This window comes from Xiphophorus hellerii, chromosome 18 (assembly GCF_003331165.1).
Source record: "Xiphophorus hellerii strain 12219 chromosome 18, Xiphophorus_hellerii-4.1, whole genome shotgun sequence".
Classification (NCBI taxonomy): Eukaryota; Metazoa; Chordata; class Actinopteri; order Cyprinodontiformes; family Poeciliidae; genus Xiphophorus; species Xiphophorus hellerii.
The window spans coordinates 21,189,127-21,209,401 of NC_045689.1; the positions used below are offsets into that span (position 1 = coordinate 21,189,127).

At 38.9% G+C, this 20,275-nt stretch overlaps 1 protein-coding gene across 1 annotated transcript; it reads left to right on the forward strand.

Moving 5' to 3' along the window:
• The first annotated feature begins 353 nt into the window (after positions 1 to 353).
• unc119a1 (unc-119 lipid binding chaperone a1) lies at positions 354 to 19,326 on the forward strand. Its single transcript, XM_032545876.1, has 5 exons — positions 354 to 852; positions 14,399 to 14,512; positions 14,618 to 14,708; positions 15,893 to 16,065; positions 16,203 to 19,326. The coding sequence occupies exons 1-5, from the start codon at positions 729 to 731 to the stop codon at positions 16,313 to 16,315; spliced, it is 615 nt and encodes a 204-aa protein (XP_032401767.1). The 5' UTR covers positions 354 to 728; the 3' UTR covers positions 16,316 to 19,326.
• Positions 19,327 to 20,275: the final 949 nt, after the last annotated feature.

Here is a 20,275-nt window from a genome sequence, read left to right on the forward strand (position 1 = left end):
TGCTGTGGTGGTAGCTTGGCTGGAGACTATACAGCTCCGAGGAGGAGCCATGTGGAAGTAGGCGGCGCTTTGGGAGTGCAATTTGTTTAGACAGCCTTGAATGGCTGCAACAGGAGATTCAAGGATTCCTCAAACATGCAGTAAGGAGTCAAAGCAACACCCCAGGTGTGTTTTTTGATCAGGGAATAACTATGTAACATGACATAAAGCTAAAAAAGTTCCTATTTTATTCTATTTTGACATATTTAAAACTTTACATAAGGGGAAAGGTGGAGGAAGGGATTGAACTTGGGTGAACATTTGATAAATTAGAAGAACAGAGAAGAACATTGTGATGTTTCATTTCACCCCTCTGTTCAGTGCAGCCATGACGCAAAGTCAACAAGAGAAAAGACTCCCGGCGGCCGTCAGGCAGGCAGTGTTAGTGGTGAAGTGGAGCAGAGCCCCGGAGCAGCGCACCGTGCTCGCTTTAAAACGGGATTTGGATTAAATAGCTTGTGAAAGAGCCGATGAGCCCAGCGTGCGGGAGGGAGCAGAGAGCTGATTTTTATTTCCTACTGGATCGAGAAGGGGAGGAGGAGGCATGGAGAACGAGTTATTCTGGTAACAGCGCAGAGCCTGTTTGACATCGCGCCTCTCAAGGCTTCCGGCGCAAAGTAAATCTGTTTTGTGCGTCGAGAGGAAGAGAGCCTCGGTCAGTTCCCGGCCGCAATCCTCTTCGGCTGGACATGAAAGTGCAGCAGGGCTGCAACTCATCAGACATGGGCATCCCGGTTAGAACAGAAGAAGAGCTGCGCAAGAACACAGTTATAACACCAGAGGATGTGCTGGGACTGCAGAAGATCACAGAGAGTGAGTAACCGGCTGTAGGAATGCTTTCAGGAAAACCAAGGGTTTAACTGCTGCTCCACTAGGAGCCTGATTATTGCTTATTGCCTCTCTTGAGGAAGGTTAATACCATGGACAGCGACAGCTTTCAATAAGACTGAAGCATTTGAACCAGTCTGCACAGTGAGCAGGTGGATCTTCACCGTCAATTTCTGTGCACTGCAAGTTTTCCTGCTGGTAATGATAAGTGTGTTTGTTTGTTTGTTTAAATTATTGCTGCTTTTTGAGATCTGAGTGAGTTTCCCTCCAAGACTAAACTCTAGCTCACCTTGCCACACCTGCAGCTCTGAGGTAACAGGTGGCCTGGGATGTGATCTACTAATTATAGCAGATAGTGCAGACAGCTCCCAGATGGAGCAGAAAAACAAGAGCTGTGTGTGTGTGTGTGTTTGTGTGCCTCTACTCCGCTGTTTCTTATGTCATGGAAACATGTCAACATTTTGTAATAGAGCTGGACCTTTACAATTTCAAATCAAGAGGATCTTTCCTCATTTGGGTGGTTAGAAACTTAAATTGTTTTGTGCATATGCTTAATTCACAAGTACATTGACATTCATTTACAGATTTTATAAAATCCTAATAAAACTAGGAAATATAGTCAAATCATTACAGATATGCTACAGATTCAAATTCAGCTACACACAGTTCAGTTTGATCCATGTTATAATGCAATGAAGTCCTATTCAGTTTGAAATACTAACGTTATCTAAGAAAATCCAGTCACCTGCATGGAGTCACAATCTTTTATCCGGAGCAGGCCTGTGGTGACAGTGGAAAGGAATAACTCTCTTTTACTAAGAAGAAACCGGCAGAGTGCAGGACGCGTTTGGGCCTCCATCTGCTGCAGCTGGCTTAGTGTGTGAGAATTTGAGCAGACAGAAAGAAAAGACAGATTCACTGGTTTGGGGTTCCAGTCAGTTGCAAATCAGGATTGAGAGATGGCAGATGAATGCTTGCAAAGAAAGGTAAATGTTGGAGTCCACTTTCTTTAGCTCATTAAAACATTTAAGATGTAACACTGCAGAAAAATCATAAAGTTAAAATTTAATCCCACCTTCTGAGGCCCATCATTGAAGCTATATATGTACATATAAGCTTATATATTAAGCTCATATATTGAGCTCAATATTATCAGAGCTTAATATTGAAGCTCTGATATTAAATTGTATAATTTCAGGAGAATGTTTTAGTTTCATAAAGAATATGATCGTATCACATTAGGATCTCAAGAAACAAACAAAAGACACATTTTTGCATCAGAGTTGTGACCCAAACTTGATTTAAATATTTCATGTGTTTGAATGCTTGAAATGTTTGAAACAAAACCATTCTTTACTTTTGTTTTTGTTTTCAAAAGTTTATTCAAAGCACAGAAAATTGGAAGCGTGTATAATTTTTTGTGTATTAATTTATCACCCTAATTCATATAAATTCATCCTTGTGAGCAGGAGGAAGTGATGTTTGGATTCAGAGCCAAACTCACTTCAGTGTAAAGGTTTAACCCTCAGATAGTCACCTCTCTCTCTGCATTTTACCACCTCTGAGTGGGGAAGAAACACCAGCGTCTCATCAGTGTGATAAATCCTAAATCACTCAGGATAGTGTGGTAATCTCTGCTCTCCGCTGACATGTAATCTGGATTATGTCAGGATGGCTGTAACACAGCATTGTGCAATGAAGTGATGCAAACAGGTAATTATTAAGTACGGTTAAAGATAAGGTATGAAGATACAGCATTCATTCAGCATTTTTCAAGAATTTAATCAAAAGGTAAAACGGGAATTTAGTTTGATCTTAATTGTCAAAGGATGCTGCTCTGCTTCCTACATTAGTTTTTATTTGTATTGTGAACGTCCAAGAACACTTATTACCGCCATTTTTAATGACCACACGAAAAAGACACACTTTATCCCAGAACAAGTTTGTTTATTGTTTTTGGTGAGAGAGATCATCAAGATTCCTGACGTAAATGGCATCATTTTGGAGCAGTACTGTCATAATGTCTGTTTGATGATGGATCCAAATGCAGAGCAGCAGAGCCGTTGAAGATAAATAGTTTAATGGAAAAATTATGAAAAACAAAAATTATAGGTAGACAAGGTAGAAACACAAACTAAAGATCCATATTTAAAAAATCCAGCAGGGAGACATGAGAAGGATATAGGGAAAAGAAGGGAGTAAATGAGAGGAACCGGCAAGGAGCGACTGACAATGAAGTATTTAAATACTCTGGAGGTAGAATGCTGAGCAAAAGACCTAGGCTGATGAGCTAATAGGTTACAGGTGTGAGTGAAGGGAGCAGGAGGCAGACTGAGGAGAGGGAGAGAGAAAGTGGCATGGGGGGCGAGGGAGAGGACACAGAGGAACATTAAATCAGTTTAACACTGCAGAATAACTGAAGAAACATAATTAAACTTGAGTGGCAAAAAATGACTAGAACAATAAATTAACACGACTAGATTCACTAAGGAAGAACTGAAGTGGAAATGGAAACCAAGCAGAACTAATAAAAAAAAACCTGAGGAACACAAAAACTGATAAAAAAAAATAAAATAAAAAAAACTCAGGCAACTCCAGATCCAAACAACCTCAGCTTCATTGTGACACACTCACACTTCAAACCTCATCAACCCACAGCCTGCCTAGAAAACAAATATACATCAGAGCAGCAAATTCATGGTATGTCCATATCAAAGATAGCTACTACAATGGCAAGAAATGTAAAATAATCATCCGAGAGCCATGCATTCAGAATCTCTATGTCTGAACTTATTTTGGTGGGATTTGTTGTTCAAAAGAACAACAAATCTAATACTGTGCAGTCCCATCCTGTAACCTCTCATGTTTATATGATGCATAATTGACGATGTCAACAAAGAGTTGTACTGCTAATTCTTTTTAGCTGATTCAATTAATGATTGTTTTTATTATCTTATTTTACCACATTGTCTTTCTGGCTTCATTCCGTTTGACAATGGAAGATATTTGTGTTGCACCCGTCATCTTGTCCTCTGCCAGCTGTAAATAGCTTTTTATGTGTGAGTGCACATGAACACAGTCTGAGTAGTTCGTCTGTCAGTTTCCACCTGGATTTAAACAGCATGTGGTGTTGAAAGGAGGCAGACAGAATATCAACAGGTGTTTATAGACAGCAGAAAGGTGTTGGCTATGTGGATGAATACAGGGCAGCATGACCTGTTGTTGGTTGTTGGTGCTACAGCTTTCTGGAGCTACCTCTTGAAGGATTTGAGCAACTACGCAAAGAAGGTTTAGTGGTTTACTTTGCTAACTCCAGGATTTTCAGTATAATGAATCATTTTGTACCACAATCTGCAACCAAAGTTCTGTTTCTGCTTTACACTTCTTGCATTTCTCTTAAGCATCCACTGACACATTGTAGAACTTGCGGCTGTTTCAATTATGGTTAGATGACCAAGACCTGCTGCAGCTAAACATGTCCAAACCATGACACTTCCACCTCTGTGCTTCACAGCTGATATTAGATTTAATTTTTATGGAACACTGTATTTGGTTTCTGTTAAACATGTTCCCTTTTGTGGTCACTAAATAATTTATTTTTAGATTAATCTATCCAAGGAACATTGCTCCAGAAGCTTGGTCTGTGTCTTTTTCCTGTGACAATATTTTAGAGTTTTGGAGGCTCCTATGGTCTGCTTTGTGTGTGAATCTGTTTGGATGCTCTAACCTTGGGATGTTGGTCAATGTTTTTCATGTAAGGCCGTCTTTCTGATGACCTCAGACAGCTGTTTTAATCTTACCAGGGTGTTCATAGAGAGCAATATGAAAAGGAGAAAATATCCAATTGGGTGAGATGATTTAAAGAAAAGCGGAGATCAAATAACCACTCTTTAATAGAAAGGTATTGACATATTTGGAAAGTTTTGTGTTTAAGCACCCAAGAGCAGAGATCCGCTAGGGTAAATTAATTCAAAAATTTTTAATGAAAACAAAGGAGGCATACAAAACTTTGGAGGGAACCAGAGTATAAATCTATGGGGTTTGCAGATTTGCACAGAGGCATCGGGACGACAACGGTAGAATCCATCAGTGAGTGAAGAGAATGAGGAGCTTAAATACTGAGGGAGAGGTTGCAGAGACAAGGAAACATGAAGAGCTCATCAGAGGCGAGTAGCTGGGAGAGAGGGTCAGCACAGGAAATGAGAAGATGAGAAACAACTGGGAAGAAGAGTCTTTAAGATTTGTTTTTGTTTTTCTTTACTTAACAGCTGATGAGTTATCAGATTATTGAAGAATATATGTGAATAGCGATGTTCAACTCCTGACCCAGCGTGACCCAGAGTGACCCAGACCTATAAGATTTAGGTCTGGACATTTCCAACAAATGAAGGAATTGTCCTGTATTTATCTCCATTCTTGCAGCTTTATAGCCCAACTCTGCTTTGAACTGCTCCATAGCTTTATCTCTGACCTGGCTCATGTGTTTCTTGGTTTTCATGATGCTGTTTGCTTATCAATGTTCTCCAACAAACATCTGATACCTTCTCATACTAGCTGGATTTACATTGAGATTGCTATTTATTACACACCAATGGACTGCATTTGGTAATCATATGACTCTGAAAAAAGGATGGCTGAATACACATGCCACATTTTTAAGGGATAAGACCCATGTGTCCTTAACCTTCTACTTCACAATAATTCTCTACTTTGTGTCATTATGCAAGGAAATCACAGTTTTCTCTCTCCTTTGTAATGTTATTTGGAGAAAGATGAGAGGAAAGAATCTCATCTGCATTCAGGTGCACATATTGTAACCCCTCCATGAACCTCACTGTTTGCCAATTTGCCCACAGGTGCTTTTAGCTGAGAGACATGAAACAGCTTGTCAGTCACAGGTGCACCGTACATCATCATCATACAGACAGACACTAGTCACCGGATGCTCTCTCAGCTTCAGGTTAATTTAAAAAGATATATCAGCACACGTTTGCATTGTCCTTCCTTGTGTTCCGATGTGACTTCAACACAAGTTCTCGGCATCAATCAGAGGCCTCAGAGTCAGATGGAAAGAACAAGGCATGTGAAGTCAATCCCTGAGGCTAAAAGTCTGTTACTCCAGGCTAATCTGAGGGATTAAGGAGCTATAAATGGCAGCTGGCCAGCTCTGTGAGACTGCCACTTTGGTTTCACAGACTCTGTTTCTGAGCACAGAATGGCTCAAGAAGTGCAGCTGAGTTTACTTTAATAAGAGCAATTTCAGCGAAGAAAGACTGCACTGATTTATGCTGATAGACAATATGTCTAACAAAAGCCTTGTTTTGGTACTTTGTCGGAGTCTTTATAGTTATCAAACTACAAAACAGTATCAAAGAAATTTGGAAAAAAAATGGTCATGCAAAAGTATTAGTACCTCTTTAGATTACAGAAACTTCATTGTGTTAATTTGGGATTTTATGTATCAGACTAATATAAGGTAGAGCATAAATGTGAAGTACAATGAAAAGGTATGTATGTTTACTAATCCCTTTCATAAAAGAAAATCTGAAATGTGCGCTGGACATTTGTATTCATCTGCTTTTAATCCAGTACACTGCAAAAACACAAAATCTTACCAAGTATTTCTGATCTTGTTTCTAGTGCAAATATCTTAGGAAACTTGAAATAAGACAAAACTAACTTACAGCTAACTTTTCAGCAAGATAGGACATTGTCTTAAAATAGTTGTTCCTTAACATTGATGAAAAAGTACTAGTTACATGTGAAATGATATGTCGGTGGAACAAGACATTTTTCCCATATTATAACTAAAAATGTTTATCATTCTGATAAGTTAATTTTATCTTATTTCAAGTGTACTAAGATATTTGAACTATAAACTAGGCCGAAGGTAGTTATTGAGATGTTGTGTTTTTAAGTTTAATTAAGTTTATATATCACTTAATTATTGAAAGTGTTCTGAAACAATATGCCAGCTTTTGAAATAGAAAAAGCATGTCATAAACGTCATGGTCCACCAAACTGACAGCCATTCAGAAGAGCATCGATCGGATAAAAGCTGTCAGGAGCTTCATGATAACTCTGGAGGAGTTGCAGAGATCCACTGCTCAGTCTGAACAAACTTTTTGGAATAGTAGCAAGAATAAACTTGTTTTCGAAAGAGAGCTAGAAATCAACAAAAGTGAAAGAAGGTGCTCTGGTCTGATGAGTCCAAGATGAGACTTTTTGGTCTACATTGAAAAGGCTGTTTGCAAACTAAGATCATGAACACAACTTCTCCAGTATGAAATGTTGGGGTGACAGCACGAGGCTCAACATGATAAGAGTTAAAGTACAGATGGAATTACAAAAGTATGCACTTTGTCAACTTGTTGCACATTTTTTCATTTCATGAGATTGTCGCAGTACAGCAACTCTGAACTTCCAACCAGAGCTACAACTGAATGGTTTAGGTCAAAGCCTATTCATGGCCAGATGTAAAGCAAACTGAGAATCTGGATGAATAGGAATGAGCACAACTGATGACAATATGATGTATATTTTTGGGATTTTTTTGTTTTTCACAATGCAAAGCACTTTGAGCTACTTTGTTACTGAGATGTGCTATACAAATAGACTTGAGTGATTTATTGATTGAGCAAAGACCTTCTGGTAGAGACACGCCTCACGCTGGAGGTTTGCGGTTGTAACGTGACAACATGTGAAAAGGTGCAGATACTCCTACCAGGAACTATCAGGAAATCTCATGCCAGAACTTTGGTGTATCTGCAGCAGTGCTGGAAACAAATCCCCCATTGACAAGTGTTCTCTTCCCCTCTGGCTTCAGTGTTGCAAAATAAAAACACTGAATTTGATTTGCATGCAGCGATTGTCTCATATCAGATAATCTGCTATGATTTAGTGCTGTACCTGCTTGTTGACCTGGGTGGTGAATGATGGGAAAGAGAGACAGAAACTGCTGCAATTAAGGTTGTCATTATCTACTGTAGAGAAATTCACAACAGAGATGATTCTGTCAGACATTTTTATCATTTTTCAGGTGTTGCAGAAAATGTTTCCCTACATTATATTTGTCTATTTGGAGGACAGTGACTTAAGAAAAAGTATGTAAATCCCTGTTGCGACCAAAAGCGAGCTTCATCCTGGTACCTGCCTACATGTACATGTCTAGCTGGGTCTAATGATAGGTTTCTTTTGCCTATATATATATATATATATATATATATATATATATATATATATATATATATATTCCTCCTGGTTTCTCTAGTGGACTTTCTTGGTAGATCTCTAATGTAACCTTGGTGAACAATTTTTCAGACATTCTTAAAGTCACTCATATACACCGTGTTCCAAATTATTATGCAAGTGATATTTTCTCAGATTTTCTTAAATGGTCAATGCAAATGATAGTCAGTATAATTTTCAAGTCATGAACTGTTACAGTATAAATAAAATTTTACTGAACAAAGCTCTCCATAAGAACAGTATTTTTTTCTAAATAAAAAACTCAAAATGCAAAATGTTCCAAATTATTATGCACAGCAGATTTTCTAAACATTTTATGGATTATAAAGAACTACAAATGGTCATTCTGTGAATGTGCAGCATTAAGTGGTCACATGTACTAAAATCAAAAGCTATTTCAGTCAAAAACATGTTAACAGACCGAGTTACATGTTAACATAGGACCTTCTTTAATATCACCTGCACAATTCTTGCATCCATTGAACTTGTGAGTTTGTGGAAAGTTTCTGCTTGAATTTCTTTGCAGGATGTCAGAATATCTTCCCAGAGCTGCTGTTTTGATATGAACTGCATTCCACCCTCAGATCTTCCGCTTGAGGAAACTCCAAAGGTTCTCAATAGGTCAGAGGTCAGAGGATGGTGACCACACCATGAGTTTCTCCCCTTTTATGCCATAGCAGCCAATGACACAGCAGTATTCCTCGCAGCATGAGATGGTGCATTGTCATGCATGAAGATGATTTTGCTACTGAAGGTACAGCTCTTCTTTTTGAACCATGAAAGAAAGTGATCAGCCAGAAAGTCCATATACTTTGCTGAGGTCATTTTCAAACCTTCAGGGACTCTGAAGGGGCCGACCAATGATTCTCTCCCCATGATTTCAGCCCAAAAAATGACTCCACCACCTCCTTGCTGATGTCACAGCCGTGTTGGGACGTGGTGGCCGTCCACCACCAACCCACTGCTGCATCCATCTGGACCATCCGGGGTTGCACAGCAGTCATCAGTGAACAAGTCTGTTTGAAAATTAATCTTCATGTACGGCTGGGCCGACTGCCACCGTTTCTGCTTGTGAGCTCTGGTTAGCGGTGGCCAAATAGTAGGTTCATGCACCACAAGCCTCTGGAGGATCCTCCACCTTGAGGCTCCAGAAGCTTCAAAAAACTGTTTGCTGCTTTGTAAGGGCTTTTTTTTTTACCCCTCCAGGGGGTCTTTTGTGGGCTCTAGTGTCCCTTATGTGATAGTAGGCTGACAGGAAACAGGGAAAGACATGCGACAAATGTCGTCGGGTCCGGGAGTCGAACCCGCGACGGCCGCGTCGAGGACTCAAGGCCTTCAAATACGGGTCGCGCTAACCACTACGCCACCACGGCACGCCGTGTAAGGGCATTTTAACAGCTGCTCTCTTAATCCGATGAATTTGTCTAACAGAAACCTTCCTCATTCTGCCTTTATCTGTACAAACCCGTCTTTGTTCTGAATCAGCCACAAATCTCTTCACAGTACGATGATAACGCTTCAGTTTTCGTTAAATATCTAATGTTTTCATACCTTGTCATACAGCACTACACTATCTGATGATTTTCATCAGCAGAGATCCTTTCTCTTTTCCATATTACTTGAAACCTGTGGCCTGCTTAATAATGTGGAACATCCTTCTTAAGTAGATTTCCTTTAATTGAGCTCATGAGACAAACTAATCAACCCAGCTCTCTGAAATTAATTATAGTGATTCAAAGAGCCCTGACACACAATACCATCTATGAATTTAATAGCACAGCAAAAAAAAAGATCTTTATGACACTTAAATCCAATTTGCATAATAATTTGGAACACGGTGTAGTTCTTTGGATTTTGGTTATTTTCCAATCTTTTTCTGTAGAGAAAGAAATTTTTCTGCACTAAGAAATTGGCTGCTGACTTGAATACGATGCTTTTTAGTTTGATCAGTCCTGACTGATGGACTGGACTGACTGGCTGGAGGGAAGCTGAAAAATCGGATGGTTTTCTGGATCAGTTAATGCACCGTTAATAAATGGTTGCAGTGAATGAGTAAAGAACAGTGTTAATTTTGACAGCACTCTTCTGTTTAGTTTTAGTTATAATCTTTTGACAAATAACTACAAATGTTAGCTTCATTTGTAGTTATTTTATTTTACAGTGACAAAATTCAATAAACTTAGCCGACTAAAACATGAAGCAATTCTTTTTGGTGTCATGCGTCATTCCCATTCTTTACCCCGAGGTGCGATATGGAGCCTTTTAATAAAAATAAAGTTATATTTCACAATACACTAAGGTGGCAGTAACAGGTTCTTTCAAGAATATAAGAATAACAAACTGATAATAGATGGGTAACTAGTCAGACTATAAATCCTGCAGTTGGCTGCTCAACAACCGCAGCACTACCTCAGTGTGAGTCACTGATTGCTCTTCATAGCTCACATCATCATCCAAAAATGGAAAATTTTCAAATGGCCTAGATTGTCTTAGTTGTAAGGAAGGGGGAAATGCAAGCTTTATTTCATGCAGCTAGTGGAGAGTGTGTAGCAGTGGGTAGGTGAGGGGAGGAGCCAACAGTTTCAATGGCATCTTGTTGAGTTTAAAATGCAAAAATATGATGGACGATTTTTGAAATGTTGAAAATCAGAAAACAGAGTCAACATCATTATATCTTTACTTTAGTTTTATGAGTTGATAAAACTTTTTTTAAATGGTTTCCATTGCAACCAGCATAATATAATCCTGTTTTTTGTTCACCCATGGTGTAAAAAACAGACATGCTCCAGGCTGGCTGTTGCCGTCTATGTCACAATGTGAGGGGTTATTATTTATAGGTGACTCACGTTGTTATTTTTATCTCTGTTTCTGAAAAAATCCTGAGCAGTTTGAGTCAGCCACTGTTCTGTTATTAATCCAATAATCATCTCTTTTCATCCCACACTGATGTTACCCTTACATGAATAATTTTCAGAGGAAAAAAGAAATTTAGTGCCGGATAAAATCCATAAGATTCTGTTGAGTCTATGTAGGCCAGCCTCTGATTTCTCTGTGGAAGAATTAGATGAAATACAGCCTATAAACTGTGTCATGTTCATATGTTCATTCAGTTAATTGTTTAAGGCGGCATCTTTTTTGTTTTTTTCTCCCCTCCAGGGGGTCTTTTGTGGGCTCTAGTGTCCCTTATATGAAAGTAGGCTGACAGGAAAGGGGGAGACATGCGGCAAATGTCACCGGGTCCGGGAATCGAACCCGCGACGAGGACTCAAGGCCTCCAAATGTGGGTCGCGCTATCCCCTACGCCACCACAGCATGCCCCGGCGGTGTCTTTTTAAAGACTTGCTGAGTGATATTTTTCATCATCAGGCAGTATTTTAAATCTCATCTCAGGCAGTTTATTTAGGTCTGTTTAACACTCTGTGCTCACATACATTGAAAAAAAGCCCAAAGTCAGAATTAATTTCAGTTCAAGGAAATTATAACTTATCATATTTGCTTAGTATGCCAAGAAAAGAGTGAACTACACATTCATAAAACAATCAAATAAACATCATTACCTTTTCCTTTACATAAAAACAAGAATTAAAACAAAATGTATTATTATTTAGTGCAATAAGATCTATAGATAGAAAAATAAGCATTCTTCTAATATAGTGGCAGAGATCTTTGAGATAGGTTGGGTCATGTTAAATTTTAGGTATGCGTTTAATTAGAAAATGTACATTTGTAAGTGAGTAATTTCATCCTTTGAATATTTGTTTGCAAACTAAGTAAATGATCAATTAACAAACTCCTAAAAAAAATAGATAGTGAATTGTTCAGCCTTTACTTGTAAAAAAAAAAAGGACCGTCTTTTCCTAATATTTTGAGAGCCATAAAGTTCATTTGTGTAAGCAAACACTTAATAATAAAAACATAAACTTTTTCGGTCTCATTTGCTACATAGAAAAAACTGTACAGTATTTCTTAACAAAATCAGAAAAACGTCAGGGAAAGATGCAACAATGTGGCTTGCCTAATTTTAGTAAATATTGTGATTTTACTATATTAGTAGTTTGATGCTCTTTTATTTATTTACTTTTTACCACAAACTGTTACTTCAATCCAGTCACTTTACATTTCTTTTGATCTCTTTCTTTCCTGTCTTTTACTAGGTTAACATAAGAAATATCAAACATAGTGATGTAATAATTTGTTAACTCAGGCAGGCCTTTTCCCCTCATTTAAAGCAACATTTTCCATGTCTATTCCCTCCCCTGGGAAAGGTTACTCAGGGATGCTGGAAATATGGCTCTGATCGATTATCAAACCTCGGATTCAGGAGAATTACTGTGGCTTTTATCCCGTCAACCACTTCTTTAGTCTCACAAAACTGCTGAGAGAAACCAATGTCAAGTTTTAATTATTTTTGGTAACAATTATGATAAAAATATGTTTAATTTCTGACACAATAGTGCTTCATGACCGACAAAAGATGTCCCGTATTTTATTAAGCTTTTTTTAATAATTTAATTCAATATTTAAATTTATTTTAGATTAAATTTCTAGGTAGTACAGGGATGCCTTTAGAGGTTTAGAAGGCAAAAAACGACTTGCATTTTCATGTTTATACGGAGGCCCAACAGGGTCAAACTGGTGGAACTCAACAGATCAATGTCAGACCTTTGACTTTGATGGGGAAGTTATTGGAAACTTATTTCATGGTAAAGCTGCAGGAGCAAGAACCATAAAATAATTAAACATATGTTTAATTAACTGTCCTAAGTTTATGACTATTAAACAAATTATTTATACATTTAAATAATTATTGATTTATTTAATAGTGCATTTAATTAATGACTATGTATTTCTTTAATTTGGCCCTTTTGGCCTTCCATAGGTTGTTGTAATGTATGTTATGCAGAAATACAAAAAAAAAAAAACTACACAAAAAGGGAGGTCTAAAAAAAACTAACAATTCCCTCAGACTCATGCTCAGCACATCCTGTCAGCTCTTAACTATTTTTCGGTGTCCAATGCTCTGCCATGCTGGCCATTACATCAAACGGCAGGCTCTAAATAGTCATGTTTTGCGAGGAGGATATTTTCAGACAAGGTGTTAGCTGTTGTGTACTGTACTTTATGAAAAGGTTTATAAATATCTCTGAGCAGGTGGCTAAAGCCTGAGCTGCCCATCTGCTCCTTAACCCTCAGAAATACAAGAGGATGCAACTCTGTCTGATTGTACAGTGCAGATGTTTTCATATTTTTACAGTGAACTTTAACAGAAACCTGCAAGACAAAACCTACAAAAATTTCTGCAGCACAGATTTCTAAAGTTGGCATTCCGTACTTTAAGAGAAATGGTGTGTCTATGTGTGTGCGTGTGCGTGGGGGTGTACGTATGCAAGTACTTTAAAACCAGTCGGTCCATGTGATGATAAAACACAATAAGCCTCTTAGGTCTAATCCAGGCCCATTGGGTAGGGAGTGTCTCACACATGACCACACACACACACACACATGCATACTACCATGCAGAGTTAACTTAATCATTAGATGCAGTTGGAGAAAATCAGCAAGAAAGCCTGAAAGTGTGAAGATGGGTTGTTGAGAAGTAACCTTTCACCTGATGGGGGGGATGTGTGTGTTTTTTCAAAGGATTCATGATTTGCACAAATAGTCGACCATTTTGTCCCTTTACAGCCAAAAACCCTATTGTACTTCATTTGGTTTTGGATTTTCTGTGATGAAACAAGGAGTTCAAAATGGAGGCAGTAAAATCATGCATGGATTTAAAAGTTTTACCAACATGTTTGTTTTGTTGTTTTTTTTCTGATTTGAAGCAATATCAGTTTTTGGTGGTGGAGATTCATGTCGGTACACCCAGAGTACCGACATGAATCAATACAGAGTCTAATGAAGATTTGAGTAATAGACTGCTATCTTGAAAACCTGGAACTCATCACTGAATCTAAATCATCAACATACCCACTAAAACATGTAAAAATCTACTATTTTAAGGATGTCAAAAGATTTCTTTTGATTAATTATTGAAAATTTTACAAATCATTTTTAATGTGTCTCAAAGGTTTGTAGGAGAACAGTAGCGAGCAACATCATCATGAAATGCTGCTCAAAACATCATCAAAAGATGGAAAGAGTGTAGCCCAACTTCAGACCAACTAATATGTCCATCTGCCTGTTTTGGCAGACGGACGTTAGAAACGTCTATGTTTGCTTTCATTTCCCATATTTTAAATTTGGTTGTTTTGGCTGTGTGTGTGTAATCTTTTTTTTTCAGATTACCTCTGTGCTCCAGAGGAAAATGTCCACATGATTGACTTCACCCGGTTTAAAATCCGTGACATGGAAACAGGGACAGTCCTGTTTGAGATCACTAAACCTCCAACACCAGGTCAGAGCCAAGCCCCAGAGACTAAAACTGCCGTCTTTAAAGTGAAGAAACATACATTTTTTACATGATTACGAATATGGGTTTTTTTCACCTGTTTGTGTGCAGGTGGTTTAAAGCAATGTGACCCCAACACCGGCCGATTTGTTCGATACCAGTTCACCCCGGCCTTCCTCCAACTACGACAAGTTGGAGCCACGTAAGTCAGAATGTGGAGGGTGTGTATGATAAGGCTTTATAGAAAACAAAAGAGTGCACTGAAGCAATAGAAAACATGCAGTGGTCCCTGTTGCTGTTGCTGCCTCTGCTGCTGAGGAGCAGAGGTAGGAGGCATGACGGGTTCAGTTTGGGACAACAGACTGACTGTGATCCGTGTCAACAGCTCCGCTGACTGTAGCAGACAGACCACATTAAAGGTGTTCATCATTTCAGTCCCGCTCTGTGACTTATTGAGGTTTTGAATTCAATGAAGCAGCTTTATTACACAGATATAAATTCATATTACACTGTGCATGTAATGATAGTTTCTATTTCATTTTGATCAGAAAAAAAACATTTGTGATGACCATTAGTTCCAGCCACAATTATAATACATGGTCTGTTATTACACTGTTATTATCTCTTTTTACCACTATTCCTATTATTATTATTACACACACGAAGCATGGTTTAACAGCAGTGGGCATTTTAATATACTTACATTTAAAACTGTACTCCTTTCCCACTCTTTCTCCCAGTTCATCAGTCATTGTTAGAAGAACAAAAATCTTCCATTCACTCCACACATTGAATCTTGGATTAGGTTAGGCTGCAAAGGACACATCAGACCCGACCTTCAAATCCGGTAAAAGGGAGAGGCAGCTGTATGTCACACGTAGAGGACCGTTTGAATTTGAACGGCCTTCGCTGCATCGCTGTGACATAATCTGTCTTCAAAATCAGCCTTCAAAGCGTCCGACCCCCGAACTTGACCACAGTATCTCTGCAGCACAAATTCATTGCTTAAAAAAATATATATTAATATAACAATCATCACTGGAATGATTGTAGTAAAAACTTTATTTTGGTGTTGCTGCAGATGCAAAACTATTTTCTTTTGCCTGTCACATGCTTCACCACAGAATGTTTGAAGCTTTAAACTCAAACTGCAAGTTTGTGAAACCTTTTCTGTAATCTGTCAATTTTGTGTTCAAAAAAAGATTTGAATTGTTCAAAATATTAACGTTTCTTGATCTGAAAGCTGCGTGAACAATAACTGTAAGGGAAATTGAAGGGTGACCCTTTCATCCACTTTCCAGCTGTTAAAAAATGCCCAGACATTTTTAGAGCATCAACAAGCAGCAGCACATTCGGTGAGTCCATTTTCTCCTTGTGTCGCCACAGAGTGGAGTTCACAGTAGGAGACACCCCCATCAACAACTTCCGTATGATCGAGAGACACTACTTCCGCGACAAGCTGCTAAAGAGCTTCGACTTCGAGTTCGGCTTCTGCATGCCCAGCAGCAAGAACACCTGCGAACACATTTACGAGTTCCCCACGTTGTCTGAGGAAACAAGTGAGTGTTTCGCATACAGGGACGCATGAATGTGCGACATCACCGAAAGAGGCAACAACACTCACACAGATAGAACGGACTTAATGTAACAAAATCCTGATTATGGTGTGGCTTTCCTCTCTGTGTCTCTCTTTCAGTGCATGAGATGATCCAGCACCCTTATGAGACACAATCCGACAGTTTCTACTTTGTGGACAACAAGCTGGTGATGCACAACAAAGCAGATTATTCCTACTGTGGAGGGCCGTAGGAAGCCCATCTCCGCTCCTCTGATTCAAGACATTTTCAGAACCAGAAACACATGAACTGATGGACAAATCACTGGCTTTAGACGGCCATTTATCATCCCTGTTAGCTCCGCACATTCCCACTCAGGCACTAAGCTGCCTGGACAATCAGATTCCCCTTCCGGAGGAGCAGCAAAGTCTGCCAGTTCGCATCAGAGTGCATGGATGGAAGCGTGTGGGCAGCACAAACAGGCCACTGATTTCAGTCTGCATATGTGGGCTCAGCTTCATCGGGAAAAGAGAGGACTTTTTTTTTTATGTTCTTGTTTTATTTTTGTGTTAGTTGGTGGCTGGAAAATAAGGAAAATCCCACTATGCAAGCCCAAGAAATAACATGGTTAAGTTTTTATGGGATTTTACAAATTTACTGCGTTTCTTTAAGATTCAGCAACAGCAATAGTACATGAAATGGACTGAAGAAAGAGAGAGAGAGAGAGAGAGAGAGAGAAAAAAAAACAAGCACTACAGTGATTGCCAAGAAACCCAGATGCAGGTTTTGAAATATCTTTAAGTTGTTCTGCTGGTTATTTAGTTATAAAAGTTAAGATGTCTAATGCAACACAAGATGTTCTCATATTTTGTGAAAGAACTTCCTCCTCCCTCCAGGCCAGGACTAATCCTTCTCATCAACCGGTTTCTGAATTTACTTAAAACCTACAGCTGTAAAAATACAATCTCTGTTTCAGTTTAAGAACATTTTCCCAGTATTTTTGCAATATATGGAAAACCCGTTCACAGTGGAATAATGCAAACAATTCAGTCTGACCAGGAAACGTTTTTATCAGCCTCTTGAGCAGGAATAAGCTCCTTCTTGTAACGTTTCTAGATGTTTAGGCTGTAAGACAAACTTTTTCTCAATCACCTTCATCAAGAGTACAAAAGTATTTACATCCATTTAATGCTTTATGCTGTCACATTAAAACCACAGACTTTGGTGTATTTTATAAGGAATTTAAGTGGCAGAAAAACACAAAGTAGTGCAAAATTTCATGGGTTTAAACATTTTCTAACGGATAAATTTTTTCTACATGTGCATGCATTTATACTTATGTTCTGTCCCAGATTGATCTGCCTCCATTTTCCCATCATCTCTGCCTAGCTTCTCCGTCCCTGCTAAAGAAAAGCACTCCACAGTGGGGTGTGTCACTGCGAGGTCCGATTTTCATTTATAAAAATAAAAAAATGAAAAGCATGAATACGTTCCCTCTCATTTTAAAACATGCACTACTTTGCGTCGCTCTGTCGTATGAATCCAAATAAAAGACAAGAAAGTTTTCAGCTGCCATCCGTCCATCCATTAGCTTCCACTTGATCCGGGTTTGGCTCACGGGAGAAGCAGCCTAAGCAAAGAAGCCCAGACGTTTTGTTCTCCCTTCCCAGCCACTTGGTCCAGCTCTAGTGTGTCCTGGTACTTCCTCTGTGTCTCCTACTGGTGGACATGTCCAGCATACGTCATCATGGAGGCCAGAGACGCCACCTGAACTGATTTTTCTCAGTGTGGAAGAGCATCGGCTTCACCGTGGGCCCTGATCTGGTCACCGTCTCTGTGTGTGTGGGGCAGAAACCCTGCAGACTTTACTCATTACTCCAGTTTTCAACTGTAACATTAAAAAAATGTGAAAAATGTCGTGAATACCTTTGCAAGGCACTGCTGATGCTCTCTCTTCGATATCAAGCTAAATTATAAACCTAGAGTTTTTTTTTTTATCATACAACATCTCTATAGTTTCTATGCGTGTGTGGTAGCGGAGGCACTGTTATTTTCTGCTAGTGTTCAGATAAAATAGAATGTTTTATTTGGAACTATTTTAAAACTTTTTTTTTAAATGTTATAACTAATTAGATGCAGGAAAACTACAATATACAAAAAGACCAATTTTGATATAATATATAAGTATATTTACAGTTTATAGTTTCATGGCACTTTTACTCTTATAGTTACTTAAAATTGTATTAGCAGACATATCTAAGTGACTCTCTCTTCCGCCTGTGTTTTGTTGCTGTCCAGATGACTGTGTCCTTTGTCTTTGTGAGAATTTGATTTCATGTCTTCGGGTTGACTTTGCCGCCACGACAGGAATATTTTTAAGTCAGGTTTAAGCTGTTCTTTTTCTATGGCTGAATCATTATACCCAAGTAACTAAATTAAATTAAAAATAAAGAATTGGGTGTATAGATTTCAATTTGTCACAGATTTTCTCTGAAATAAAGAGTCATAATCGTAAATAAAGGCTGTACATGCATTACCTTAAGATGTTAAAATAAGTGGTGCTGAAATGTCTTAACTTGACAAGACCAAGGCCTGTTTATGGAGCGACCATCATCGGTTCTAGATGGTCTTTTTCTCTTTGCTGTTTTAAAAACAATCTGCAAGTCCAACAAACTCAGTGAGAATCTAAGAAGGAGAATGTAGATTTACAGTAGTTGTGAAAGTTTTTTAAAAGTAATTTTTAAATGGATTTCTAGATGAAAGGTGATTGGTTTGGATGTTTTTTCATTTATTGTCCACAGAGAGGCACTAGACAGAAAGAAATTAACACATTCAAACTGAAAGGAGGTAAAGGACGCTTCCTGAAAGAAAAAAAAAAGCTTTGCTGATTTATCTTTTTGGTCACAATGATCCAAACCAGAATCATAAGTTAAGGCTGTCAGACCTGCTACTTGGTAGCAGCATCATGCTGTGGGGCGCCTTTGCAGGTGTGGTACTGATTCATAGCAGAAAGTTGCTGTAATAGTGGAGTGAGGGTCTAATATCTTCAACTTCGCCTCTGATCAAAGGCTGTGTGGTTTAAACTTGGACACAGATAGATGCTAGAAGTTTACAGATGATACAAAAATCTAAAAAAAACATTTAACCAAATATCAGAGAAGGGGTATACATATGTTTAAGTCTGTATATATAATTTATAATAAGTGGGATACACGGTGCTGTAAAGGATAAACAATAAATTCACAATAAATTCTTATTAGCGCACTCCATTGTTATTTTGAATTTACTTGAAGTTGGTAAAAGAACAACTTAAATAAATCACTAATAGCTCCAAATTAATTTGACGTTGATCCACACGGTGAATCTACTGTATGTAAACTTCACACTAGCGGAACAAGTCGGCGTCGGGCCGAGGGGCGGGGCTAATGACCGGGCCCTTTATAGCCAAATAATAAAGCTCATGATAATTTAACTTTACAACATAGACATGCCCGGAGCTTACAAGTTTCATCACCACATAGAGCGACTATGTCCTTCTGAAGTCCATCAAACACACATGAAGTACAACAAACCAAGAGAACAACAGAAACATCAGGCTACTGGTCACTAATGATGAAACAACACAAATTCAAATCAGTTCAGAACCGCGGATCGGATCATTTTAACACTTTTTTGACACACAATTTAAACTCGGAGCCTGAAGCCTGGTTGACGCGTTGAACCAGCACACAGCAGCAGCGCGTTGAAGCGGGTACGCAGAGGCACGCTCCGCATGCGCAGCGTGTCGCAGCTCCTCGTGCACCTCTGGATATTTGTAACTCTGCGCGGATCGCGCGCGCCGCCGTGCTCACAAACTGGACGACCTGGAAGATGCTCTTGCAGGTGGATCCAATGTAAACCTTAACTATAAACGCCATACATCGAGTCAAATGCTTCAATGTTGTTTTGTTACTCATTCTGCTGCAAGTTGGCTCAATTTTGACGTGCAAGACGTAACCGGTAAAATCCGGTTTAGGATTTTCAAAATAAAAGATCCGAAAGTAGCTTATTATTTCTTGCGCAGCCCGGTACCAATTGGTCCGCGGCCCGGTGGTTGGGGACCACTAAAGGCTTGAATTTCTTGAATTTTTGTAGTCATATTCTGTCTCATCCGGGGGCCCGCCCCACCCACAGGAACCCCTGAAGGCCCGCCCCTGAAACTTCAGACTATAAC

Bases quoted from the DNA above. Each gene is read 5' to 3' on its own strand.
- unc119a1 (XM_032545876.1), top strand. From the start codon at position 729: ATGAAAGTGCAGCAGGGCTGCAACTCATCAGACATGGGCATCCCGGTT. The intron at 14,513-14,617 runs GTCAGAGCCAAG...GTTTGTGTGCAG, and splicing joins CACTAAACCTCCAACACCAG to GTGGTTTAAAGCAATGTGAC. The intron at 14,709-15,892 runs GTAAGTCAGAAT...GTGTCGCCACAG, and splicing joins CTACGACAAGTTGGAGCCAC to AGTGGAGTTCACAGTAGGAG.